Here is a 27,293-nt window from a genome sequence, read left to right on the forward strand (position 1 = left end):
CATTACACTTAAGCAGGAAATTCTGACCCTTGTTAGTTAAAAGCCACCTGCAAGGCGCCATGGGAGAGGTGCCCTTTGTGCCTGACAGCTAAAAAGCCACCCCAGAGCACAGCCAGGGGCTTCCCTGAGACAGTCTCCCAGTGTCTCCTTGAGTGTCACACACTCTCAGGAGACCACAGCATTGCCATCTAACGCTGGTGACAAATGTGTGGTTCTGCTAATACGCAGAGCAAGGTCAGCTGTGTCTACTTAGCCCAGTGACAGCATAGTAGAGACAACTGTCTGGCTTCTGTAAGGGAGGGACAGATGTACACATGGGGTCCAGAGAAAGGAGATCCAGGAGGTAAGGATTTGGTAGAATTCTAGCAGTGCCTGGGCTGGGAAGCGGGGGTCCTGTGGTCCAGAGGGCACCAGAGCCTCCCTGTATCAAGAGGATCCACCCAGCCCCGAGGCCATCAGGCCATGGTCGGGGCACAAGGGGCACAATGGCCGAGGGCAGAGCAATCCGTATGCAGCGCTCTCCACACAAACACTGCCCTGACAACACTGAGGTACTGCAGCCTGCCTTTTAGCAAAGGTCGTGTGCCAGCTGTGGGAAAGGTCATATAGCAAAGGGAAGCCCAAGTAAGCTGTATAAATAAGTCTGTGGTATATTTATATGCTGTGTAAATAAGTCTATGGGATATAGCACCCCCAGCAGTCAGAGTTTTCGGTTTGCTTGTTCTCGCACAACCCTTACTTAGATCAACACTTCAGATAACCAGCACTTTAGATCAGGAAATGGCAAACAGGACCACGGGGAAATGTGTCTGTGTGTACACAGGGCCTCAGAGGTCCCAGGCCAGCCTCAGTCACTTGTATCCTGGCGGCAGAGGACAGTGCTTGTCGCCAGATGTGTGGCCCGCAGGGTGAAATATTTACCACCCGGCCCTTTACAGAAGTCGCCTGCTGATCTTGGGTCAGCGCAGTTGAACCGCTGCTCACAGATCCATGCGACTTCTGTGATAATCACAGTTCTTCTAAGTGACACGAGCGGACCCAGGCACTTGTGAGTATGGGACACAGCCCAGGCCAAACTCATCTTTCCTTGTCCCCATGTGATTTAGTTGTTGGGAGTTGGAGGGAACATTTTTTTAAAAATCAGGGATATGTGATAGCCAGGGTCTTTTTCATAGCTCAGGCTGGCCTTGAACTTCTATGTAGCTAGCCCAGGCTGACCTTCACCTTGCAGCAATCCTCCTGCCTCAGCTAGAATTATAGATGTATGCTGCCACACCCTGCTGAAAACAAACTTGTCCAACAGATAGAAATTTCTGAGTCGACCCAGCATAATCCAAAGGGGTCTTCAAGAGGCAAAGGGAGGGGCCTGGGGATTTAGCTCAGCGGCATAAGCACCTGCCTTGCAAGCAGGCAGTCGTGAGTTCGATCCCCAGTACCGATAAAAATGAAAAAGAAGCAAAGGGAGGCTAAGAGCTCAGAGTCACCGTGGTGGGATGGGAGAGGACCTTGACTGTTACTGCCAGCTCTGAAGTTGAGGAAAGTGGACAGAATCCACAAGTCCCTCCAGAAACTGGAGGCAGGAGGAAGTGGATTTTCCACTGGACCTGCAGAAAGGAAGGCAGCCTGGCCATACCATGTCTTTAGCTCAGGAAGACCCTTGCCAGATCCAGACCTACAAAACTGAAGGGACACTGTTTCTTTAGGTTATCAAGCTTGTGGTGTCACCAGAGTCTCCACAGACCATCCAGTCTTCATTACTTGGTGGTTGGCATGGTCTGTGTCTGACCACAGAGTCCCTTTCTCCACTAGGTGACTGCTGGGTGCCCAGAAGGTGCTTTGCTTGATAAATGATGCAAACCTGATGGCATGAAGAATCAAGGGACCCACGTTTGGTGATTTCTCCATGTGATGTTTCCTCCCACTTTTCTGTGGTGCAGGGTACAGAACCAGGGCCCTCACACACGCTCTAGTCAGGCACCCTGACACTGAGACACACTCCCAGACTCCCCTCCTCAAGTTTTAATTGGCAGGATCAAAATTTGTCTATATTTATGATTGGTAACATGCTACTTGTTTTGTTCCTTGGATTTTTGAGACACTTTTGCTCTGTAGTTCAGGCTGTCCTTGAACCCACAGCATTCTTCTTGCTTCAGCCTCCCACGAGCTGGGAATAGCGGTGTGTGCCACATCGCCCAGTCTGTCACATATTTTGATATGTGTACACACTGCAGAACAGCTAAACTGAGCTAATTCATGTGTGTTATCGCTTGGGGTTATTTTTTCTTCGTGATGACAACTCTTAAGTCAACTGAACCCTTTTTGCTTTTTAAGAATGGTTTTTGTTTTATATCACAATGTTTAAAAAGACTGCGCGCAAGGTAAGGAGCGGGAGACTGAGGCAGGAAGGTTGGAGCTGGCAGAATTCTACAAGAAATACAAAGAAGACCTAATGCCGACAGTCCTCAAACTATTCAATGAAATTGAAAGGGAAGCAATCCTTCCTAAGTCATTCCTGGAAGCAAATATCACTCTAGTACCAAAACCTGAGAAAGACCCAACTAAAAAAGAGAACTATAGACCGATCTCCCTAATGAACACAGATGAAAAAATCCTCAATAAAATATTGGCAAATAGGATCCAGCAAATCATCAAGAAGATTATACACCATGACCAAGTGGGATTCATCCCAGGAATGCAAGGATGGTTCAACATACGCAAATCAATAAATGTAATCCACCATATCAATAAAGCCAAAAATAAGAATCACATGATCATTTCTATAGATGCAGAAAAAGCCTTTGATAAGGTCCAACATTTATTCATGATAAAAACTCTACAGAAAATTGGAATAGATGGTCTTTACCTCAATATAATAAAGGCCATTTATGACAAACCAACAGCCAGCATCATACTAAATGGCCAAAAATTGAAAGCCTTTACTTTAAAATCAGGCACAAGACAAGGATGTCCTTTATCACCACTCCTATTTAATATAGTACTGGAAGTACTAGCCAGAGCAATTAGGCAAGAAAGAGAAATAAAAGGGGTAAAGATAGGAAAAGAAGAAGTTAAGTTGTCATTGTTTGCAGATGACATGATACTCTACATAGAAGACCCCCTAAGCTCCATTGAAAGACTCTTAGATACAATAAATAAATTCAGTAATGTGGCTGGATACAAAATCAATACTCAGAAATCAATAGCATTCCTATACACAAACAACAAAACCACAGAGAGGGAAATAAGGGAAACTGGACTATTCACATTAGCAAGCAAAAAAATGAAATATTTAGGAATTACTCTTACGAAAGAAGTGAAAGACTTATACAGTGAAAACTATATTACACTGAAAAAGAAAATTGAAGATGATCTCAGAAAATGGAAAGACATCCCTTGCTCATGGATAGGAAGAACAAACATTGTGAAGATGGCCATTCTCCCAAAACTCTTATACAGATTCAATGCAATCCCAATAGAAATACCATCAACATACCTTATAGATCTAGAGAAATCACTCCTAAATTTCATCTGGAACCAGAAGAGACCTAGAATCGCAAAAGCAATTCTAAGCAGCAAAGACAAAGCAGGAGGCATCACAATCCCTGACTTGAAATTATACTACAAAGCAACAGTAGTAAAATCAACATGGTATTGGAATCAAAACAGAGCTGAAGATCAATGGAATAGATTAGAAGATACAACCACAACTACAAACACACTCAACCACCTTATCTTCGATAAAGGAGCCAAGCAGGTTCACTGGAAGAACGACAGTCTCTTTAATAAATGGTGCTGGAAAAACTGGCTCTCCATTTGCCGAAAACTAAAGCTAGACCCATGTCTATCACCATGTACTAAATTAAAATCTAAATGGGTCAAAGATCTGAATATTAAAACAGAAACGCTAAATCTATTGGAAGACAAATTGGGTAGAAACCTTGGAGACATAGGAGTAGGTAGAGAATTCATGAATAGGACTCAAACTGCATGGGAAATACTTCCCAGAATCAATAACTGGGACCACTTCTTATTAAAAAGTTTTTGCATGTCAAAAGAAATCTCCAGCATAGTGAAAAGAAAACCCACAAACTGGGAAAAGATTTTAGTGAACTCTCTCTCAGACAAGGGACTCTTGTCTAAAACATATAAAGAATTAAAAAAACTCAGACCTTCAAAATTCAAAGATCCAATCCAAAAATGGGCATCTGTGATGAATACGCAATTCTCAGATGAAGAAATGCAAATGGCAAATAAATACATGAAAAAATGCTCATCATCATTGGTCATTAGAGAAATGCAAATTAAAACCACACTGAGATACCATCTCACTCCTGAAAGAATGGCCAGGATCAAGAAAACCAACAACAACAAATGCTGGAGAGGCTGTGGGGAAAAAGGAACTCTCCTGCACTGTTGGTGGGAGTGTAGACTGGTACAGCCTTTGTGGAGGTCTGTCTGGAGGTTTCTCAAAAAGTTGGGATTGGAAATCCCATTTATTCCAGCTATTCCACTTCTAGGCATATTCCCAGAAGAACTGAAAGCATCATACCACAGGGATATATGTGCACCTATGTTTATAGCAGCACAATTTGTAATCGCCAGATCTTGGAAACAACCCAAGTGTCCATCAACTGAGGAATGGATAAAAAAGTTGTGGTATTTCTATACAATGGAGTATTATTCAGCTATAAAGAAGGATCGCATTGAGATATTTATCAATAAATGGGCGCAGCTTGAGACCATACTCATAAGTGAAATAAATCAATCTCGCATGTATGAATACCGAATAGTTTCCCTAATGTAAGTAATGATTCAAATATATAAAAATATGTGATAATCATGATTCCCCATTATGTGGCCTTGAAGCCTTATAAAATTTTCACTTATTAATTAGAAAGGCTTTACTCTGGGCTTTTTGATATGGAAATATTTGAAGCTATAGTATATGAAGTTTTATCCAAATATTTTAAGGAAAAAGACAGACACTATGGTAACTACTATTCTTTAAAAAAATTATTTAGCTATTTCTTATGTTTATTTTAATTAAGGGAAAAACTTAAAAAATTAGGATATATAGTAGTAACTCTTTTTGATCTCCTATTAACTTGTTTTGAAGTCCTGTAATACTCCCAAGATCTTGTTTTGACTGATTAGACTCTGTTCCATTCTGTGCGATAGTAGCAAGTTTGAAGGTATAAGCAACTAATTTGAAGGCAATAAGATTCACAAAGATGCCCATTCTGGTTTGACTATTGTCTCCTTTGGAAGTCCTGTAATGTTCACAATGCCTACGTTTTATTGGTCTTGTTCTCCACTGTTTTGTCCGGCTTTATAATATCTAATGAGATGGACAATTCCTTTTAAGGAAACAAGAGACAATGTTGATAACCATTGTTGATGACCTTGTACTCTGTTCTACATCATGTGCTATGTCTATCCTTGGTTTTGACTTACAGCTTTGTTTTGCCATATTTGACTTTATTCTCTCACCCCCAAAAAAGTAATAAGAACTAAGGAGTAATAAAATCCAAAATGTGTAAATTTTGTTATAAAAAAGAGAGGGAGGGGAAAAAAAAGAGCTCTAACGGATATAACAACAAGTGTGTTTAGGGATGTTAAATAGCTGACTATATTAATGTTTTTGGATCATTGAACACAGCTGTTTGCAGTCTCTCTGTTTGAATGTCTACTTTGTATTCTTTGATACTGTGATTTGAGCAACTATTTCCAAGATGATATTATGTAATCTATTAACAGGTGATTTCTTACTGTTATGTTTTTTTTTTTGTAGTTCTGTATTATGTGTAACCTTACACTGCTTTGTTTTGTTTTGTGTTTTTCTCTTTTTCCTCTTAAATAAAAAAAAAAAAAAAAGGAAGGTTGGAGCTGGCCAGGGGCCACCCGCCAAATGTCACCCGGGGGTGGGCGTGGCCGGGGGCAAAGCTTCAGCGCTTGGCTGGCGGTTGGTCCTGCGCTGGCGGTTGGTCCTGCTCGCGGCTAGCAGGACCCCCTAGGTCTCGAGGGACGGATTCTAAACCACTGCACATCGCCCAGGAGACCCCAGTGATGGCACTGTGGACTCGCCTGTATGGCCGCGTCCTGGAAAGCTCTAGGGTAAGTGGGGCCAGAACTTGTACAGCACCCGGTGAGGTGCTAGAAATCATCGTGGTCAGGTGTGCGGTCGCGGGGATCTCTTGCTGGAGGGTCGCACCTGCCTGGGGTACTACTCTGGAAGTCTTCAGCGATCCCTGTCGCCCTCATTAGGCCCGTCTGTCTATGTGACACAATAGCCTCTCGTGATCGTACCTCTTACCTTTCCTTCCTAACCATTCTCCACTGTACTGACCTGCTGTATTTCCATTGTGAAGCCTTCTTTTTTTTTTTTTTTTGAGCTGTAAACTTAAGTTAGGTTGACTGAACAGCCACTGCAGTCCTTGAAAAACATCTCTCTTAAAAAAAAAAAAAAAAAAAAAAAAAAGAAAAACATCTCTCTTGAGCCATAGCAAATCCAATTCCTTTCTGTGTTCACTAAATTAAGCCCAAGAATTCAGGCAGGCCTTCCCAGGAGCTGACTGCACACAGTCAATAAGATGTAAGATGTAAGATGCCTGTTGGATTTTGTACTTGTCAGTTTTCCTGGCTGTATACTGCTTCTGTGCTTTTCCTGAAAAAGGATTGAGTGGAATGGGCCCCTACCAGGAAATAGAAAAAACTAGGTAACAGAAGCGCACTTGTTTTCAAAACTAAAAAGTTTGCTTTTGCAAACAAAACCTCACATGGTTTGCTCTATTCTTTATAGGAGAAATAAGTAGCTCTCTTTGGGCCTTACATCTTCCCAGCATTGTTGTCTTCTTTAGTGTCTTCATGTGGTGGCTTTCTGCATTTAATGGGTGCCTGGGTGTATCTTCACAGAGTATTTGCATCCAAAGAATAACAGATCTGTGAATAAAGAGATTGTCAGCTTTCCTTTATTAGCTACAGATACTCATAAAGTTGTAGATTTGTGGGAACCTGTATTTTCCGTATAATGACTAGTCCTGTGTTTTTGTTCCAAAATGATGTGTGAGGTGATGCCCACCATCAGTGAAGAAGGCCCTTCAGGAGGAAGTGAAAACCATGGATCTGGCTGCCCTTCACAACCAGATGCAGATTCCCATTTTGAACAGCACATGATGTCCATGCTAGAAGAAACATACATTGCTCAGAGCACACTGATAGAGACTCAAGAAACATTGGCGTTGACCCAGGGGAAATTGCTCGAGGTTGGTCATGAGAGAGATTCGTTGCAGAGACAACTCAATACTGCGCTTCCACAGGTATGTGTGGTTTTCACCTGAAACTACAGGTTTTTTCTGTTACGTGTCTTTCTGTGGTACCATCTTTTGTTTTTGTACCTGTATATTTTGTGTAACCAACCACTTGTCAAATGATAGTTCCTAGTGTTTGTAAGCGCATGCAGAGTTCCTGGGGATTCAGCTACTTAGGGCAAACAAACTAGTGTTCTGTAAAGTCATGTGAAAATATCTTACTACTTTCACTCTTCGCTGAGGAACTGCTAAAGATTTGGGAATGCACTTTGAAGGTTTTTTAAAAAGACTTGAAACAACAACCAAGCGGCATGGTCCTTGGTTTCTTTGATTCTGTTTTGTGAGATCTCTTGCTTAATGTAGGCTTCCCATGGCTTGTATCTCAGGAATTGTATGTGTGTTTAGGATTGTATCTCAAGGATTTGCAGTTTTCTAATGAAATTTGGTAGATAATAATTTTTTTTTTTGTTTTTGGTATCAGGAATCGAACTGAGGACCTTGCTCTTGCCAAGCAGATGCTTGTTGCTGCTGAGATATTATCTCTAGCCCTTGAAATTTGGTAGACAAGGATTGATTTCACAGAGAAAAATTTTTACAGACTATCTTTACAGAATACCGGTGTTTGTAAATCACATTTGTAATAAGGGATAGAAAACTGGAAATTTATTCTTTAGGAACTTTCTCCTTTTAGACTAGACTTCTAAGTTTAAAACAACTGGGCTGGGGATTTAGTTCAGCAGCATAAGCTTCTGCCTGGCAAGCATAAAGTCATGAGTTTGATCCCCAGTACCAAAAACAAATATATAAAAGTAAAAACCACCTCAAAGTTGGAAACAACTGTACTTCTTTCTTTAATTATATTACATTCAGCCCAGTATCTCAAAACTGCCTCTTGTGGAATTAAATGGAGACTGAATGGCATGTGAAGGGAGAACATAGTAAAACTAGAAAAATGTAAGGTAAATGGTACACAGCATAGTGGGAGATAAGTAGCTTATTATTTAGGTGTTTATAAGCCATCGAGTACCATTTTACTTGTTCATAATAGTTGCCTTTCTGGTCCATTCAGGTAGACCTGAATAAGCATACATCTATGCTGTCATGATGAGTCTGCAGTGATAAATCGGCAAATGAACACTAGCCCTAATGTATTTGTTGGCTATAGTCAATTCTCCTGAAAGATTAATAAGCCAAGCATTTGAATTTCCTTTTTAGAAACAATAATTTGATGTTAGTGCTATATGTTTCTTTTGTTGGTTAGAGAATCAGTAAATTGTTTGCTTTTGTGGAGCATAGGGTTGAAGGAGGGCTTCATTTGTGTTTGCCTAAGTGCTCTGTCACTGAGCTCCATCCCTCCTAGTCACATTAAGATTTTTCTCATTGGAATCTTATAAATGTCAGAGTTTATTTAGGTCAGATTTTACTATAGAAGATTATAAGAACTGGCCAACTTGTATTTGTGTAGGGAGGTAATGGGGAGCAGTTTATGTGAAGGATTTTATAGTATATACAGGTATTTGTAAATTTGTGATGGTTTAGTTTTGTTTTTGTAATATATTGACTATAATTTGAGATAGATCTACAGTTTATCTAATACATAGTTAATCTATTCAGTTTTTGGAAAAAACAGGCAGGCAGGACCTGAGAGGGAAGTGACAGGAGTTTTGTAGAGCTGGTTTCAGGCCGTGGGTGTTGTCACACCTGCTGATGAGGTGGTTGCCTGGTGATTTGTTTCTGGGGGGTTCTCAGTGTAGCAGCCTGGAAATGCTTAGTTTAGTGCATAATGTGATGATGCCACCAGGTCCCGTCACCATCTGAGCACCTGATGCAGCATTTCAGAAACACAGAAACCATGAAACAAACTTGTTTTGGTCCTTTTCCTTTCCTGGAATCAGGCTCATCTTTGGTAGTTGTTTGACTAGAGAGGCCTGTCAAGTAAGTGCCCGGTGTACTTTTGGCACATTAGGTAGGCAGGTCAGAATGTGCCCTACTTCTAAAAATTGAAGTAAAAGGCTGGGCATGGTAGTGCATTCCTGGAATCTTCAACCCTTAGGGAGGCCAAGGCAGGAGGATCAGAAATTTGAGCCCAGCCTGAGAAACTTAGCAGTTGTCTTAAATAAAAAATAAAAAGAGAGCAGAGAATGCTCCTCAGAATGAAGGCCCCCAACTATAGCAAATATCAGAAATCTTCTCAGCGAATTTTCCATAGAGCCAACACACTTGAGAAACAGTTCCTACATCAAAATGAAACACTGGAAGCCCCTGCCTAGTTTCCAGTACAGGTGTTTCTCATTTAATTACCTGCTTAACAACTGTTTGGACTTCCCTGCTGCTCAGACTTATGCCTCCTCTTTTTTTATTTTTTGTAAAGTTCTGCACATCTGGTTCAGAGACTCTCAATGGTTTGGTTTTTTTTTTTTTTTTAGTTTGTAATGTTTATACAGTACTATACTTTTTCTGATGGTACTCTATGGTACTGTAGTTTCATGTTCTGTTGTACATTATATACTGCATAGAAGTTGTGCAAATAAAGGCAAAGTCATCAAGTTGGAGTTTCCGTTGACCATTTCTTTGTGCTGAGTGTTGTAATGTATGTACTATATACAGCTCCTCATTTAGCAACTAATTCTTTTAACGCTGTACTGACAGGAATAGGACTTGGTGGTTAAATGAGGAATCCTTGTACCTTTCCTCCAATTCTAACAATGGTCTTGATCTCTCACCATTGATTATTTTTGCTTCTTCTTGACTAAATGAAGTAAAATAGTACCTATATTGTGTTTCTTGGTTGTTTCATTGTTCATGAGATTTACCTGTGTCCTATATTTTTTGCCTATTCTCATCTGTTGTCTGGTAATCCAGCATACCAATATATCAAAATTTGTTCTTTTCTATTCATGAACATTCAGGTTGATTCCAGTTTTTATCAATTCTATCCTGAGTATTCTTGTGTATTATTTCTTTTGTGTATGAGAGTGAAGCTATGGCTGAGCATGGCGACATATGCCTATAAACTCAGCAGGGCAGAATGTTGAGGCAAGAAGACTGCGAGTTTGCGCCCCTCTTGGGCTTTATACTGAGAACCTGTCTTTTTTGGGGGGGGGAGGTAATGGGACTTGAACTCAGGACGTTGTGTTGCCAAACAGGAGTTGTGCCACTAAGCTATATCCCTGGCCCTCGGATCCTTTAAAAAAAAAAAAAAAAAAAAAGCAGAGAACTGTGGAGTGATAGATATCCCATGCATTTGTTCAGCCTTAAGAGATATTGCTAAAAGTGGCATTGTACTGACACCAACAGCATGTGAGAAGTCAGTGCGCATATCATCTTTACGCCTGACACTGTTCATTCTTTTTTTTTTTTTTTTTAAACTGGTACCAGGGCTCGAACTCATGACCACCTGCTTCAAGGCAGGCACTTATGCTGCTGAGCTAAATCCCCAGCCCCCATTGTTTATTCTTTTATGTTAGCTTTTCTGGTGCCTACTTAATGGGAGAGGTGACTTAGTGAGAGAGGTACCAGAGATCGAACTCACGACTACTGCTTGCAAGGCAGGTGCTTTTGCCACTGAGCTAAATGCCCAGCCCCTTATCATGTATTTCATGTATTTCTTTAGCATTTCTACTTCTTCATCTGAGAAGGGTCTGTTCATTTTTGATGCCCATTTTTTGAATTTGGGGGTGGTTCTGTATTTTTGAGCTCCTTATATATTTTAGGCATTAATCCTTTGTCTGAGGAACAGCTGGCAAAAATGTTTTACCATCGCGTGGGTTGTCTCTGCACTCTCTTGGTAGTTTCTCTTGCTTTTCAAAAGATTTTGAATAAGATGCAGTCCAAGTTGTTGATTATTTCTGATAGAAGCTTTGCAATTGGGGTTTTTTTCCATGAGATCTTTGCCTATACCAAAGTCTTCAGTTCTACCTGTCTTCCAGCAGATTGGAGTTGTTTCTATTTTCATATTGAAGTCTTTGAGCTATTTGGATTTTAGCTTAATGCCTGGGAAGGGATATGGGTCTAGTTGTAATCTTTGGCATGTGGAAAGCCAGTTTTTTCCAGCACCATTTCTTAAAGAAGCTATCTTTCTTCCAGTGAGTATGTTTGGCTCCTTTGTCAAAGATAAGATGATTGAGTATGCTGGAGTTGTTTCTACATCTTAAAATCTGTTCCATTGATCCTTGAGTCTGGTTGTTTTGTTTTGTTTTGTTTTGTTTTGCCAGTTTTTATCACAATAACTTTGTAGTATAATTTGCAGTCAAGGATTGATTGGATTCCTTTCTGGTTTTGGTATCAGGATAATACATGCTTCCAGGAATGAATTTGGGAGTATGGCTTCTCTTCAATTTCTTAAAAGAGACTGAAGTAGTAGTATTAGGTTTTCTCTAAATTTCTTGTGGTGTTCAGCAGTGAATCTGTCAGGGCCTAGGGTTTTCTTTATTGATGGGTTTTTAATTACATCTTCACTTTCACTGACAGATACTGATTTATTTAGAATTTTTATACCTTCTTGATTCAGCTGTGGTAATTCATATGTAACTAGGAATCTGTCTATTTCTTCTTTGTTTTCTATCTTACAATACACATTCTGAAAGTAGGTTTGATTTTGAGGATCTTCTGAATATCTGTAGGGCTTCTTGTGATTTCCACCTTTTGATTCCCAATTGTATGTGTTTGGGTCTTTTTTGTTTTTAATAAGGTTGGCTGAGAGTTTGTCAAGTTCATTTAATGTAACACAGAACTCTTTGTTTCATTGATTCTTTGTATTATTTTGTTAGTCTCCATTGCTTTAACTTCTGCTCTGTTCTCTATAACATCCTCCTTTTTACAAGCTTTAGGCATGACCTGCCCTTGATCTAAAAGCTTGAGGTTCAACAGTAGGTTATTTGAGCTTGCTCTGTTTTTCAGCTATGGGTATTCAGTGCTGTAAATTTCCCTCCTAGGACTGCTTTCATTGTGTTCCTTATGTTCTGTTACAATGTATTGGCATTATCATTTAATTATAGATACTATTTAATTTCATCTATAACCCATTGGTTATCCAGGAAGGTATTATTGAATATCTATATGTTTATGAATCTTGTAGTTGGCCATTGATTTCCAGTTTCACTGCACTGTGGGCTGATAATATGTCTGGAATAATTTCAACTTCTTTCCATTTCTTTAAGCATGTTCTGTGAGCTACAATGTGTCCTATTGTGGAGAAGGTTGCATATGCAGCAAAAAGAATGTGTCCTCTGATGTTCTGGTGTGGAATACACTGTAGAAATCTGCTAAATCCGTTTGTTTAACAATTTGGTTCAGTTCTGACATTACATTGTTGATTTTCTTGTTTAGTTGATCCACCCATTTGTGACAGTGGGATAGTGAATTCCCTGTTATAAATGTATTAGCGCATATTTTGCTTATCATGTCTATTAATATTTGTTTGTATAGTTGGGTTTTCCATGGTTGGCATTTGGTGCATATATATTTATGACTGTTATCATTTCCTCTTGGATTGTTCCCTTTACAAGGATACAGTGACCTTTGTCTCTTAATCAGTCTTGGCTTGAAATCCCTTTGTCTGCAGATAGAATAACTACCCCTGCTTTTTTCCAGGTTCCTGTTACATGAGTATTGTTTTCCATCCTTTGACCTTTCAGTCTGTGAATTTCTTTTTGAATAAAATGTGTTTCTTGTATGCAGCATATTGTTCGATCCTGCTTTTTGATCCATTCTGCCAGTCTGTTTCTTTCGTTGGGGAACTGAGGCCATTAACATTGATTATAACTGATATGTATTGACTTATCTTTTCATGGTTATTCTCTTATCATTGGTTCTCTTTTTCCCTCCTCTGTGAAATGCTTGCCTTGCCTGGTTGATTGATTCTGTTGTTCTTCATGGAGTTGTAGTCCTTAATATCTCTTTCAGGAATGTCCATCAGAACATTTTGGTGTGCTGGTTTGGTGTTCGTGGGTTTCCTCAGGTGTTCTTTATCATGGAAAGTTTTATTCATTAATTTTGAAAGTTAGTTTTCCAGTGTAAATCAATCTAGTTTGGAGGTTGTTTTCTAGGGCTTGAAAGGCTTCACTCCAAGCTCTCCTTAACTTGAGCATTTATGTTGAGAAGTCTGCTGATTCTGATGGGCTTTTCTTTATAAGTGATTTGTTTCTTTTCTCTAACAACTTTTAATAATCTGTTCTTGTGGTGAATTTGTGGAATTTTGAGTATTATATGCCTTGGTATAGATTGTTTTTGTAGTGGTGAATTGGAGTGTTTATAATGGCTAATTTCTTCACTTATCTCTGTGTTGAATTTTTTACCCTGCTTGGGAATTTTTCTCCCATTACTTTTGTGAACAAGTTTAAGCAATTTGTGGTATCTCCTGCTTTTTCATTGACTCCAGTCAATCTTACATTATTCCTCTTTGCATCATTTAGTGGCCACTGGATTGACTTTTTTTTTTTTTTTTTGGTCCTTTGCTTCTTTTAAGAAATCTTTCTTTCCATGATTGCTAACTGTAATTCATCTTCTATAATCTCCTGGATATCTGTTTGAATCTATTTCTTCTTGGTTCCTCTCCCCCCAAACCCATTTTATTTTGAGAAAAAAAAAAAAAACTAAAACAAAAATTTCAAAACAGCAATCAGGGCAACAATGGCACATACATTATTCATTATCATCCCCAAATCATTCACTCAGAGCACAATATTTCTTTCCTGTGCTAGGCATTCATGGTCTCCATTATTTCCCTAAGCTCTTTATTTATCTTTTTATCCATATAGTTCTAGAGTCACTCACCATCTCTGTAGTTATCTAAGAAATTATTTCTGTTTTTATTTTTATAGAGCTTTGTTCATCTGCTTATTACAGGATCTCGCCATGCAGTTCAGGCTGGCTTTGAACTCGTGTAGTACATGTTGGCAGTTCTCCAGGCTCAGATTGCCAAATGCTGGGATTACACTCTGCACCACCATGCCTGGCTCTTCAGTTTTATAATAGATATTGCTGTAACATCCTTGTCATCATGGGAATATCAGAGAGTAGGTGGTTATCAGGGCCCTTTGTTCTATAGTGTCATGCTTTAAATCGCATGTGTTCAAACAGAATGTGCTCTTTGAGTAGTAATTTATAGTGTTTTCTAGTAAATCTTGGATAACTTAGATTTAAATTTGTGATAAAAGATTATTTGATTTCCAGTTATATTTCCTCTAAATCCTGTCTCCCTTATTTCTGTCTTGTCCTTTGTATTGTAATATATTTGCCTGAGTAGATCCTTGAATTTTTAGCTTTAAATCGTGTCATAAATCTGGTGTCTATTTCTATGCATGCGTCTTGTCAGCCTAGCAACTTAAGGAACTATCATAGAAAGGCAAATTTTCCAGTAACTGAGCATACCTTTGTATCTTCCTAATGCATGGAAGAGTATAGTATGTCACACATAAGTGTAATGTTGTCAATATATTGTAATGAATAACTGATGTTTCATTGGAAATGTTTAAACTGACCTGCCACATCACAAGTTACTGTTCTCTTGGCAATCAGCCATCCATGGAACATGGGGACAGATGTCAGTGCTTGCTATACTCAGAGCTTTTGCCTCTAACCATTGCATGCGTGTGTATAATAGATGGAAAATTTAGGATTTGAAAGGAGGGAATGATTGAAGCAGAGCCATAGGCTTTAGATTGAGGAAAAACAGTTTTCTCTGATATGGAAGGCTAGAACTTAGTAAGCACTGCTCTCTGCTGGGTGCCAAACTCAGTACTTGGCCATTTTTTTGCTATATTTAGTCCACAAGCACATCCCCATGAGAAACCAGTTGCTGTGCTTGCCCCCAATTACAGATGTGGAAACTGAAATTTAGATCACATGATGTGCAGAGCAGGTATAAGTTAAGTCTGTTTTGATTCCAAAACCAGGACCATTTCTCCCTTGAGCCTGGATTTTTCAAGATGTTCTGATCTGCTGACAGTCTCCCTCTCAGAGGAAACCTTGGAATTAAAAGCGGTGCCCTGGAAGCAGTGGGGATTGCGGAGTTTTCTTTCTGTCAGTCTAGAAGCTCCCCCTAATGCCTGCTGCCTCTGGCCCTGTGCTATGCCCGCTTCATGCTTCCTGCCTTCCTGGTGGTGCACTTGTGGGGCAGTGCTGCTGCAGGTGCCAAGTGGTGATTGTCCTCAGCAGCTGTGTGTGAGCTTCTCTATGTGGCTGAGCAGAAGTGTAATTTAGTAAGGACACAGGTACAGATCCTCACTCTGTTGCTGATTAGTTCCTGGCCTGGGAGCTGTTCCTTGGCCCAGTGGAACCATGGCTTGCTCTCTTGTAAGTGAGGTAGTGATCCACACAGTAGTGCTGCTTGGAATGGCCCTGATCTGTGCCTGCCCAAAGTGAGATGCCGCGCTTTCACCAGCAGCCGGCCTCAGAGCTTACCTCTGTTCAGTGGACTTCAGTGTGGTTTGGATATTTTGGTTTTGGCAGTAAGAATTTCTCAGCAAAGGAAGCAGTCTGTTGACTTACACTCAGACACTGTAGCCTCGTCTTGTTCACTAGTCATCTCTCCTCAGCATGCAGCCTGGTGACTTAGAGGAGACTTGCTCTGGGCTGGCTATGAAAATTAGCCTAGCAATGAGTCTAAGGACAGCAAATATGGACCAGACAAAGACTGGTATGGGATGGTTACTTTTACACTTTAGTTTTACCTGGCAGAGCGAGGTGACTTCTTGGCACTTGTAGAAAGGTCTGAGACAAGGCAGTGGGTCCTAGCCTTGGGTTTCCTCTCACAAGAGAACAGAGGCAGAATGAAGGCCTGGTTCAATGAGCCTAGAATGCTCTGGGCAGAGCGGGGCCAATGTAGGGGAGTCTTGGTGCAAGAATCTCTTTTTGTGGGTGGAGCATAAGTATAGTGCCTTACCTCTTCTTTTTTCTTTTCTATTTTAAAAAATGATTGTTTTAACCTGAAATTTTAAATGATGCCTGGTAAACAACATGGTCTTAAGTTTGATTTTTGGGTCCCTCCCAAAAATATTTTTGAACTTTTATGATTCTTGTTAGTAATTTCAAGCATGATGGCCTTCTTTAGAGATGAGATTGCTGGACGTTAAACACGGGGCCTTGAACATAATAAGTAAGCATGCTCTGATTACCCTAGCCCACAGCAGTCTTGTTTTGTTACTACAATTAGAAATGAGAGTCAGACAAGGTGGTATATGCCTGTAATCCCAGCACTCAGGAGGCTGATACAGGAGGACTGCTGGAGTTTGAAGCCAGCCTGGACTACAGTGTGAGTTCATGGCCAGCCAGAACTGTATAATGAAACCTTATCTCAAAAAAGAGAGAGAAAGATACAGAATTTGTCTGTTTATCTGTTAAGATTATATCATATGTTATATATCCTAATTTAAGATTGTATCCTAAGTTAACATTGTATCCTATGTGATTTTAGACTTGCAGCCTCTAGAACTGTCAGAAATAATTATCTGTTGTTTATTAATACCCAGCCTATGACTATGGTAGTTTTTTTTTTTTTTTATAGTAGCTGGAAGTGACTGGGAGAGGGAGACTGCTAACAACATAAAGCCTCCTCATCTAGATGAGCATGAAACTAGATTCCACAGTGCTTAAAAATAGATAATACTAAGACATGCTTACAGAGATGACTACTCACAAACAGGTGCCTATTTCACTCGATCACAAATGGGTGGAGAATCTGCCAAAACTGCCAAAATAAGTGAGCATGATACTTAGAGACAGATTAACATCCATAGTAACAGGGACTGGCGGTAAAACGAAGCAGGTATGACAAAAAAACAACTTGGAATCTAGTAAATGAAACAGACCTTAGCTAGAATGATACAGTCTGTTGTGGACATGGTCAAAGACGGAGCATTGGCAGTAAGTCACCAAAGGTGAGCCAGATTGCAGCAAGAGAGGCAAAATGAGAAAAATTCAAGGCCCTCAATTCAGGCAGGCCTAGAGGCAGGTCCACCTATTGATGTGATAGGTGTGTGAATAGAATTGATTTGATTTTTGACTTAGAGTAATTAGAGTCTACTTTTCTTCTACCTGCCCCAGAATCTTTCTGATAAAAGATTCCATTAGAGAGAGGGCACACTCTGTCAGGAATGGTACTTATTAGGTGACCTGACAGTGAGCTCTTGCTTATCACCATGGCCGATGCCAGTTAGTACCTCGATCAGGGCCGTGTTGGCATCTACAGGAGAAATCTGTACCACAGGGAAGAGCTCACACTTAGTAGAGAACATGACAGAAGTCTAGATGGCCGGCTGGCCAATACCCTTTCCCCTACTGCTTCGCATCCACAAGTCCCATTCCTGAAGGTTGGCTTTGGGCCTATGAAGATGTCTCAACACTGGCTGGAACTCTGTCAGGTTTTAAGACACATTTGGATGATTTTTACCTGGTTGGCAGGCAGGAGCAAGCAGACCCTATGTTAGTGGCCTTGGTGAGGGGGCATTTGAGTGTGAGGAGACAATCCTGCATGGCAGGTCCAGGGAGCAGAGCCTGTGTTGTTGGCCTGGGGAAAGGACCTTACCTTGTTGGCCTGGGGGAAGAAGGGGCCTTCAGTTGGTCTGGATATGAGAATCATGTGTTGCTAGCTGGGAAAGAGAAGGCTCTGCTGGCCTGGGGAGAAGAATCTCTATGTTGTTATCTGGGGAGCCACCATGGTTTTGGCCTGGTGAAGGGCCCTGTGTTTTTGGCTGGAGGAGTCCGCTATGCTGAGCTGGGTGGGGGAGGCAAATAGAAGTCCTAATTCAAATACCATGGACTCCTGGCCTTATTCCTGATATTTCTTGAATAGATAATTTCCTCATTTGCTGTTATCCTTTGAGCCATTTCCAGAAGCTTTGAAGAGTGGTTTTCATCATTTCAGGTCTCCCTGGGGAGCAGGCTGCAAAGTTCCTGCCAGGCTAAGTTCGGCTCACCCACAGTCATGATTTTTTGGAGAAGAAAAACTAGTTTAAAAGAAATTTTGCTCTTTTCCAGTGCTTTCTGTGGCAGTGTCATCTCTATTTCTCTCTCACTTTACTTGCCCAATCTCACTGTGGCTCACATAGGCACATGAGTCGTGGTCTGGTTAAAGCAGACTTCATGGGCCTGTGCTTTCTGTGATGAGATTGACTGTGAGCTGCAAACAATTGCTACCAGTGCCCTGTAAGAGCATCGCCTGTTTTAAACTAGCTTTCTAGAATTATCTAGCTCAAGCACATGTTCTTTTGAAGGACTGATTATTTATCCGGTAGATCTTTATTCTTGTCTTTTAAAGGAAAAGCACCTAAAGCCAGAAACACTGGCAGATGATTTTACTTATTTCAGAGTTGCTTTGCTCCAAATTCACATTGCTCAATTCAGTTCATTTGTGGTATCTGTGAACCGGTGTCATAACACAAGGTTTAGCACAGAACAGTGCTGCAGGACTCCTGCAGCTTCTCTCTGCCTTTTGCAAGATCTCCTACACTGCTGCATGCATAGTGTTTTGAGAATGCCTTTACAGAGAATACAAAAGGCTTCCTAGTCCTAGCAGTAAGCCCATTCTTCATAGTTGACTTTGCTCCAATGATTCAGGGAGACTATAGGGACTAAGGGAAAATCAGAATAGAGAGGGGACTAGAATTGGATAGTGACCTTCTAGGCCTTTTTTCCTTGATTTCTCTAAGGGCTCTAGGTCTCAGATCTGTGACTGACTTACAAATGTCTTCAGATGCTTCATTTTGGGATGCCAATTGAGGAAAATGCTTTTATTTCCTGAAGTCTAAAGAGGTGGACCTGGACACTCATTATCCCCTGCTGTGCTTTCAGCAGTGCCAGGGTGGAGGGAAGTCAGATGGCCTGGGTTAGACTCTCATTCCATTGGGAATACCTATGTCACCTTACGGCAAATGGTTGATCTCCATTTCTCTGGAGGAGAATGGGAATCCTTTGCCATGTATCTTGAGATTGGGCTGCCTGTGTGTGTGGACTATGAGGCCAATGGAAGTCTTGCTTAAGAGGTTTTTTTTTTTTTTTAATTTATTCATGTATGTGTTGATTTATTCCTTTACTTTGCTGCTTTGCAGGAGTCTTCAATGCTTGCAAAAGAGCTCAACATTTGCAGGGAACAGCTGCTTGAGAAGGAAAAAGAAATTGCTGAACTGAAAGCAGAAAGGAACAACATGAGGGTCAGTGGAGCTCTGGTTTAAGTGTTTTGTGCTTTTTCCTTCTGTAGAGTGTGTTCAGTATTAAATGTTGCTTAAAATTTGTGATAGAAGGCAAAGCATGGTGGCATATGCCTTCAATCCCAACATTCTGAGCCAGGAATGTCTTGAGTTAGAGGTCAGCCTGGGCTAGCTAGTAAGTCCTCAAGCCAGCCTAGACTACAAAATGAGACCTTCTTGTTAATAAAAGAAATTAGTGATGGAAATTCATGACATTCGAATACAATTGAGGGAAATTTACCTAACTCTACTGAATTGTAGGAATTTGAACTTGTTTGACCATGAGATTATGAAGGATTTGAATGTGAAATTGAAGGTGCTCTTTACACGCCCCCTTTGGCCTGGTTTCAGCTGCTCCTGGAACATCTGGAGTTCCTTGTCTCCAGGCATGAACGCTCTCTCGAAACGACTGTGATGAAGCGGCAGGCGCGGTGTCCTGCAGGTGTGTCCACAGAGATGGAAGTGCTAAAAGCACTGACATCCTTATTTGACCACCACAAGACCCTGGACGAAAAGGTACATGAGCTACACTAGTGGTTCTGGGTTCTTACACTTGCTGGGTTCATGGCAGACTTTGCATGTGTTTGTTTACCTTTAAGGTTTGCTAAGTTTTTGAGTTCTTGTAAACAGACTTTCTGTATTAAAAGGCAATGTTCTGCATAATCAACAAACACTAACTGGAATGTGAGTCTTCAAGTGATTATTTCTGAATATTGACTGCCCATTAAGAACTGGATAGTGTTCATTTATTTAGGAACAAGAGTTTCCCGGCCTTAATATTTAAAGCCATTAACAAGGACATTTTCTTGACAGTACTAGCAATGAAAGACATTGAAAGTACTTTATTATATGCCTTTCATCAATATCAGGATAACTATATGGAAAGTGTGCGTATGCATATAAAAACTCAACTCTTTTCAGGTGCGAGAGCAATTACGTGTAGCACTGCAAAGGTGCAGCTTGCTGGAAGAGGAACTGGGTGCCACGCAGAAGGAGGTAATTGTGGGACATCATCCTAGCCCTGAAAAGGGAAAATTATTTTATTTTAATCTCTTAAAAAAACAGTGTGAAGCCTGTAATACTTTTGGATTAGATTTTTATTTCAGATTGCAAGAATCTCTAAATTTGTTGTCAAGCAGTCAGTACATTCTGTTTCTAGTAATCTGGTTCTGCTATGGATGGTCAGCTTTGGCATGTACTGTCTTTTTTATACTATGTTCAGCACTGTAGAATTATGTTTTTCCAAATGGAATTTTGCTGTCTTTACTCATTACTCTTCCATAAGTTATTGTAGTCTCATACTCAGTTTTCGATTGTAGCTAATGACTCTTAAAAAACAGAATGATCAGAAAAAATCACCAAGAGATGGAGTGCTTGACCATGAACAAGAAGAAACACCAAGCACTAGTGGAAAGGTAAGTCCTTGAGATCTCTCTTTGTTCTGTTGCTGATTTCTTATATTTTGTGGTTCGTGTGTGATGCTGTTTGGATGCTGTTGCTGGAATGGCCTGCTTCCAGCTAAAGTGATTGTTGAGAGTCCTATCATCCAACAGATGGCATAAATCCATTTTGATAGTCCCTATGTTCAAAAGTATTTTATTTGGTAGTACACTAAGGTTATTTAAGAGTGTCCATTTTACCCATCAGAGATCTTCTGCTGGCTCCTTAAGCCATGAGGAAGACCTTGCCAAAATAATTGTGCTCCAAGAAGTCATACACAAACATTCAAAAGAGCAGAGTCAGATGAAGGAGCTCCTGGCTGCACTTTCCAGCCATGTGTCAGAGCTGCAAGAAAATCTTGACACAGCAAGAAAGGATCTCATCAAGTCTGAAGAGATGAACAAGAAATTGGAACAAGATGTTCATGAAATAAGTGATAAAAATTACAGGGTTGTCATAATGTTGAGTGCTTGGAGTGTTAAGGATAATGATTCCTTTTTTTTTTTTTTTTTGTCCTTTCCTTGGTCGGTTATTTTCAGCATTTGCACTGTTGAATGAGTATAAATATGAATAATACAACACAGTATTGCTGTCAGATCGTGACATACCGCCTCCCCCTGGTTGAGAAATTTCTCCTTTTCTGTGGTCTTTTAAAAAGGTAGAGGAGAACTTGCCCAGCTTTTCCCACTTAGTTTATGGGAGTTTGTCCTCCACCCTCATGTGGATTCTTCATCTTTGCAGCTTCTTGGCTGTCATCATGTGTTCTTCTTTATGTTCAGCTTCTCAAGTACATGCACTCCTTAAACAAGGATTTTCAGTACTAGTTGTGCTTTGAGTTCGCTAAAGAGATGTGAGTATTCTCTGGGACTGTGGCAAAGGGAGCATTATCAGGTGTCTTCTAATTTTTTCATATTTTTCCTCAGGCACAGAGGTATGGTATTGAATTTTGGATGTTACATCAGCTCTAATGTGTGAATAGTTTTTGGGTAGTTTAGGCTTTGTGCTTATCTTGCCTATGAGATCTCATTTCATGTGAAATTGTATTTACAACATTCTGCTTTGCACCTGTACTTGTATCTTTGGTTTTATTTCTCTTGCTATACATTTTACTTTTTAGTGGCATTCTTAGCCAGAATATAATCAAATTAAGCAAGTCATTTTAGTGGAATGTTCAGTGTCAGCAGTCTGTTTTGTGACATTTGGATGTATTTATAATTTATACTGTTAACTAACTGAGCAATATTTTTCTTTTCTTTTCCTGTTTTTTTTTTTTTTGGACATATTGGGTTTGAACCTAGGGTTTCTCACATACTAGGCAAGCACCAAACCACTCACCAAACCATTTTCTTTTCTTTTTTCTTTTCTTTTGGTACTATGAATTGAACTCATGATGTTCTGCTTGACAGGCAAGTGCTATGCCGTGGAGCTATATCCCTGACCCTTTTTCTTCTTTTCAAACTTATTTTATTTATTAGTGTTTGGTTTTTTGAAAAAAGGATCTTGTGGTGTAATTCAAGCTGGCCTTGAACTCATGGCAGTTCTCCTGCCTCAGCCTCTCACATGCTGGGATTACAGACATGTGGCACCAAGCCTGGCATTGTATTTTCATCTTTTTGACAATCTCATTTATCAGTTGTGTCCTTCTTTCCAGTATTTGTAAAAGAAGTGCAGCAACACATCTGTAATCCCAGCTACTTGTGGACTGAAGTGGGAGGTTTGCCAGTTTAAGGTCAGCCTGGGCAATTTAGGAAGACACTGACTCAAAAAGAGCTGAGTATCCCAAGCATAGTGGGTGAACCCTATCTTTCTAGCTACCCAGGAGACTGAGGCAGACAATCATAAGTTCAAGGGTAGGCTGCCCAATTTAGCAAGACCTTGTTTTGAAATTAAAAGGAAAAAAATATGGGACCATAGCTCAGTGTTAGAGTACCCCTGCCTTCTATTCCCAGTACCACACACAACCACGGAGGAAAACTCTTTCTTCCTGGTTCTCTAATTCAGCATGCTGGCTGACGGTCTGTGTGCTTCCATTGTTGGTTTTGATTTCTTATGCCACCCTTGTGTTTGTTTTATTTTAACCATCTCCAGATTCAATTCTAATCCAGGCCTCAGGTCCCTATCAATTTGTAGTTTGTCCATGAAGCTCCCCTCTCAGCCCCTCCCCATTCTGTGATGGCTCTGCACAGCTAACCAGGCAAGCACGTGTGAGTCTGAGCTGGATTATGACTGATTAGTGGGGCTTGGGGTTTTTGTCATTAAAAATGTATTTTGCTCAGTAGTGATCAATTATATTTAATATATAATTTGTCAATGTGGTTACAAGCAAGATATAATTGGTTGAATGTTTTTCCTTAGATTGTACAGGATCTGCATGATTCATGAGTGAAGTATTCCCTAGGTTAAAAAATAATCTGGGCTCACTGCAGTGGCACATGCCTGTAATGCCAGCTACTGGGGAAGCTAAGAAGGAGGATTTTAAGTCTGAGGCCAGCATGAGAAGTTTAGCAATGTGCTATGTCAAAATAAAAATATAAACGTGGCTGGCAGTGTAGTTTGTTGAGTGGCCCAGCTGGATTCAACCCTGCATACTGCAGGAGCAAGGGGAGGGGCCACTGCTGAGTGTAAAATTTATGGGAACTTTATACAGACAATACGAATCAGATTTTATTGATTATAATCAGAATTCTAAATCTCATCAACTTATAGGGCATATGCTATAGTCTTTAATGGACTACTTTTTAATTAAAATGCCTCCTATCTAGTACTGTGCTAGCTTTTATTGTTACGTATTTTAGGATGCCTAGCTTTCTTTCTTTTTTTTTTTTTTTCCATTCCATTCCACTCCTTTGTATTCCACAGTATCTCGGATGGAATCTAGGCCTGTGCACTGAGATACACACATGACCCTTTTTTTTTTCAGTATTATTTTTTATTGTGAGACAGGATCGTGCTAAATCACCAAGATGAGCTCAAACTTGGCAGCCTTCCTGCCTCAGCCTACCAGAGTGCTGTGATTTCATGTGTATGCCACTGCACGAGGGATAAATGATATATTTTAGGAAGTTGTAAATCATATTCTAGGTGAAGATTTTACTGCATTGCACAAAAAATGATTAACTAAAAATAAGTTTGTTCAGTTTTTTGTGTTTTTCTGAGACAGGATGACACCATGCAGTTCAGGCTGGCTTTGAACTCATGTAGTGCAGGTTGGCAGTTCTCCAGGCTTAGCTTCACAAATGCGGGGATTACAAGTCTGCACCACCATGCCTGGCTCTTCAGTTTTATAATAGATGTTGCTGTAACATCCTTGTCATCATGGGAATATTAGAGAGTAGGTGGTTATCAGGGCCCTTTGTTCTATACAGTGTCTTGCTTTAAATCGCATGTGTTCAAATAGAATGTGCTCTTTGAGTAGTAATTTATAGTGTTTTCTAATAAATCTTGGATAACTTAGATTTAAATTTGTGATAAAAGATTATTTGATTTCCAGTTATATTTTCTCTAAATCCTGTCTCTCTTATTTCTGTCTTGTCCTTCATATTGTAATATATTTGCCTGAGTAGATCCTTGAATTTTTAGCTTTAAATCGTGTCATAAATCTGGTGTCTATTTCTTTGCATGCGTCTTGTTAGCCTAGCAACTTAAGGAAACATCATAGAAAGGTAAATTTTCCAGTAAGTGAGCATAGCTTTGTATCTCCCTAATGCGTGGAAGAGTATAGTATGTCACACATAAGTGTAATGTTGTCAATATATTGCAATGAATAAGTGATGTTTCATTGGAAATGTTTAAACTGACCTGCCACATCACAAGTTACTGTTCTCTTGGCAATCAGCCATCCATGGAACATGGGGACAGATGTCAGTGTTTGCTTCACTCAGTGCTTTTGCCTCTAACCATTGCATGCATGTGTATAATAGACATAGAATTTAGGATTTGAAAGGATGGAATGATTGAAGCAGAGCCATAGGCTTTAGATTGAGGAAAACTAGTTTTTTTCTGATATGGAAGGCTAGAACTTAGTAAGCACTGCTCTCTGCCAGGTGCCAAATGCTTGGGCATTTTTTTGCTATATTTAGTCCACAAACACATCCCTGTGAGAAACCAGTTGCTGTGCTTGCCCCCAATTACAGATGTGGAAACTGAAATTTAGATCACATGATGTGCAGAGCAGGTAGGAGTTAAGTGTGTTTTGATTTCAAAACCAGGACCATTTCTCCCTTGGGCCTAGATTTGTCAAGATGCTCTGATCTGCTGGGAGTCTCCCTCTCAGAGTAAAACTTGAAAGTAAAAGCAGTACCCTGGGAGCAGTGGGGATTGTGGGGTTTTCTTTCTGTCCATCTAGAAGCTCCCCCTAATGCCTGCTGCCTCTGGCCCTGTGCCATGCCCGCTTCATGCTTCCTGCCTTCCTGGTGGTACACTTGTGGGGCAGTGCTGCTGCAGGTGCCAAGTAGTGATTGTCCTCAGCAGCTGTGTGCGAGCTTCTCTATGTGGCTGAGCAGAAGGGAAATTTACTAAGGACACGGGTACAGATCCTCACTCTGTTGCTGATTAGTTCCTGGCCTGGGAGCTGTTCCTTGGCCCAGTGGAACCATGGCTTGCTCTCTTGTAAGTGAGGTAGTGATCCACACAGTAGTGCTGCTTGGAATGGCCCTGATCTGTGCCTGCCCAAAGTGAGATGCCGCGCTTTCACCAGCAGCCGGCCTCAGAGCTTACCTCTGTTCAGTGGACTTCAGTGTGGTTTGGATATTTTGGTTTTGGCAGTAAGAATTTCTCAGCAAAGGAAGCAGTCTGTTGACTTAGACTCAGACACTGTGGCCTCCTCTTGTTCACTAGTCATCTCTCCTCAGCATGCAGCCTGGTGACTTTGAGAAGACTTGCTCTGGGCTGGCTGTGAAGATTAGCCTAGCGGTGAGTCTAAGGACAGCAAATATGGGCCAGACAAAGAGCGATATGGGATGGTTACTTCTTCATTTCAGTTTTACTGGGCAGACTAAGGTGACTTCTTGGCACTTGTAGACATGTCTGAGACAAGGCAGTGGGCCCTAGCCTTGTGCTTTCCTCCCACAAGAGAACAGAGGCAGAATGAAGACCTGGTTCAGTGAGCCTGGAAGGCTCTGGGCAGAGCAGGGGCTAGTGTAGGGGAGTCTTGGTGCAAGAATCTCTTTTTGTGGGTGGAGCATACGTATAGTGCCTTACCTCTTCTTTTTTCTTTTCTATTTTAACAAATGATTATTTTAATGTGAAATTTAAATGATGCCTGGCAAACAATGTCCTAAGTTTGATTTCTTTTTCCCTCCCAAAAAGTTTTTTTGAACTTTTATGATTCATGTTGTTGATTTCAAGCTTGATGGACTTTTTTAGAGATGAGATTGCTGGCGGTTAAACACAGGGCCTCAAACAAGCTAAGTAAGTGAGCTCTGGTTACCCCAGCCCCCGACAGTCTTTTGTTTTGTTACTACAATTAGAAATGAGAGCCAGACAAGGTGATATATGCCTGTAATCCCAGCACTCAGGAGGCTGATAAGGGAGGACTGCTGGAGTTTGAAGCCAGCCTGGGCTATCATGTGAGTTCATGGCCAGCCAGAACTGTATAATGAAACCTTATCTCAAAAAAAAGAGAGAAAGATACAGAATTTATCTGTTTATCTGTTAAGATTATATCCTAGCGGGCTGGAAGTTTAGCTCAGCAGCATAAACGCCTGCCTTGTAAGCAGGCAGTCGTGAGTTCGATCCCCAGCACCAATAAAAAGGAAAAAGACAAAAAAAAAATTATATCCTAAATGCTCTCAGCTCACACTAGTCTAGGTGGTCTTCAGTGAGCTGCTACAGGACTATAATGGAATCTGTATCCTTTATACCATTGTACAGATAAATAAATTAACTATTCACCACTTGTTGTTCACCATGAATGTTTCATGAAATCTAGTCCTGCTTCAAAACCCGAAAATAACAACCTTCTAAACAGGGCCTAACCAGACCCTGAAAGAGTTCACATATGCACTATTTCCACAGTCCTGCCTTCCTCAACACATAGGCATACTCATGGGCCATCCCCTAAAAGAAATCCCAGGGTCTGCGTGACCCTCTTTTAATAATATACCCAGGATTATTATTTTTTTTTATTTAAGGAGAAAAAGAAAAAAAAAAAAAACAGAAAAAGGATACAAGTGATACAGAATTTCAAAAAAAAAAAAAATAAACAGTAGGAAGTCACTAGTTAATAGATTACATACTGTCATCTTAGAAATGGTTGTTCAGATTACAAAATTAAAGCATATAAAGTAGACATTCAAACTGTGAGACTACAAACAATTCTGTTCAATGATCCCACAAAAACTTAGCAATATGGTTATCTATC

The 27,293-nt window shown here is 40.4% G+C and overlaps 1 protein-coding gene across 1 annotated transcript in view; it reads left to right on the forward strand.

The window, feature by feature from the left end:
• Nucleotides 1-6,051: 6,051 nt before the first annotated feature.
• Nucleotides 6,052-27,293, forward strand: part of LOC134471452 (liprin-alpha-1-like) — a 63,511-nt gene continuing 42,269 nt past the window's right edge. Inside the window, exons 1-6 of the mRNA XM_063230345.1 lie at nucleotides 6,052-6,114; nucleotides 7,068-7,316; nucleotides 19,355-19,456; nucleotides 19,844-20,008; nucleotides 20,414-20,488; nucleotides 20,812-20,907. Of these exons, the coding sequence (XP_063086415.1) occupies nucleotides 6,067-6,114; nucleotides 7,068-7,316; nucleotides 19,355-19,456; nucleotides 19,844-20,008; nucleotides 20,414-20,488; nucleotides 20,812-20,907 (735 nt within the window). The 5' untranslated portion in view covers nucleotides 6,052-6,066. The remainder of the gene's footprint in view (nucleotides 6,115-7,067; nucleotides 7,317-19,354; nucleotides 19,457-19,843; nucleotides 20,009-20,413; nucleotides 20,489-20,811; nucleotides 20,908-27,293) is intronic.

This window comes from Cavia porcellus, unplaced genomic scaffold, assembly GCF_034190915.1.
Source record: "Cavia porcellus strain 051 isolate PalLab524CR breed Dunkin Hartley unplaced genomic scaffold, mCavPor4.1 scaffold_18, whole genome shotgun sequence".
In the NCBI taxonomy this organism is placed as follows: domain Eukaryota; kingdom Metazoa; phylum Chordata; class Mammalia; order Rodentia; family Caviidae; genus Cavia; species Cavia porcellus.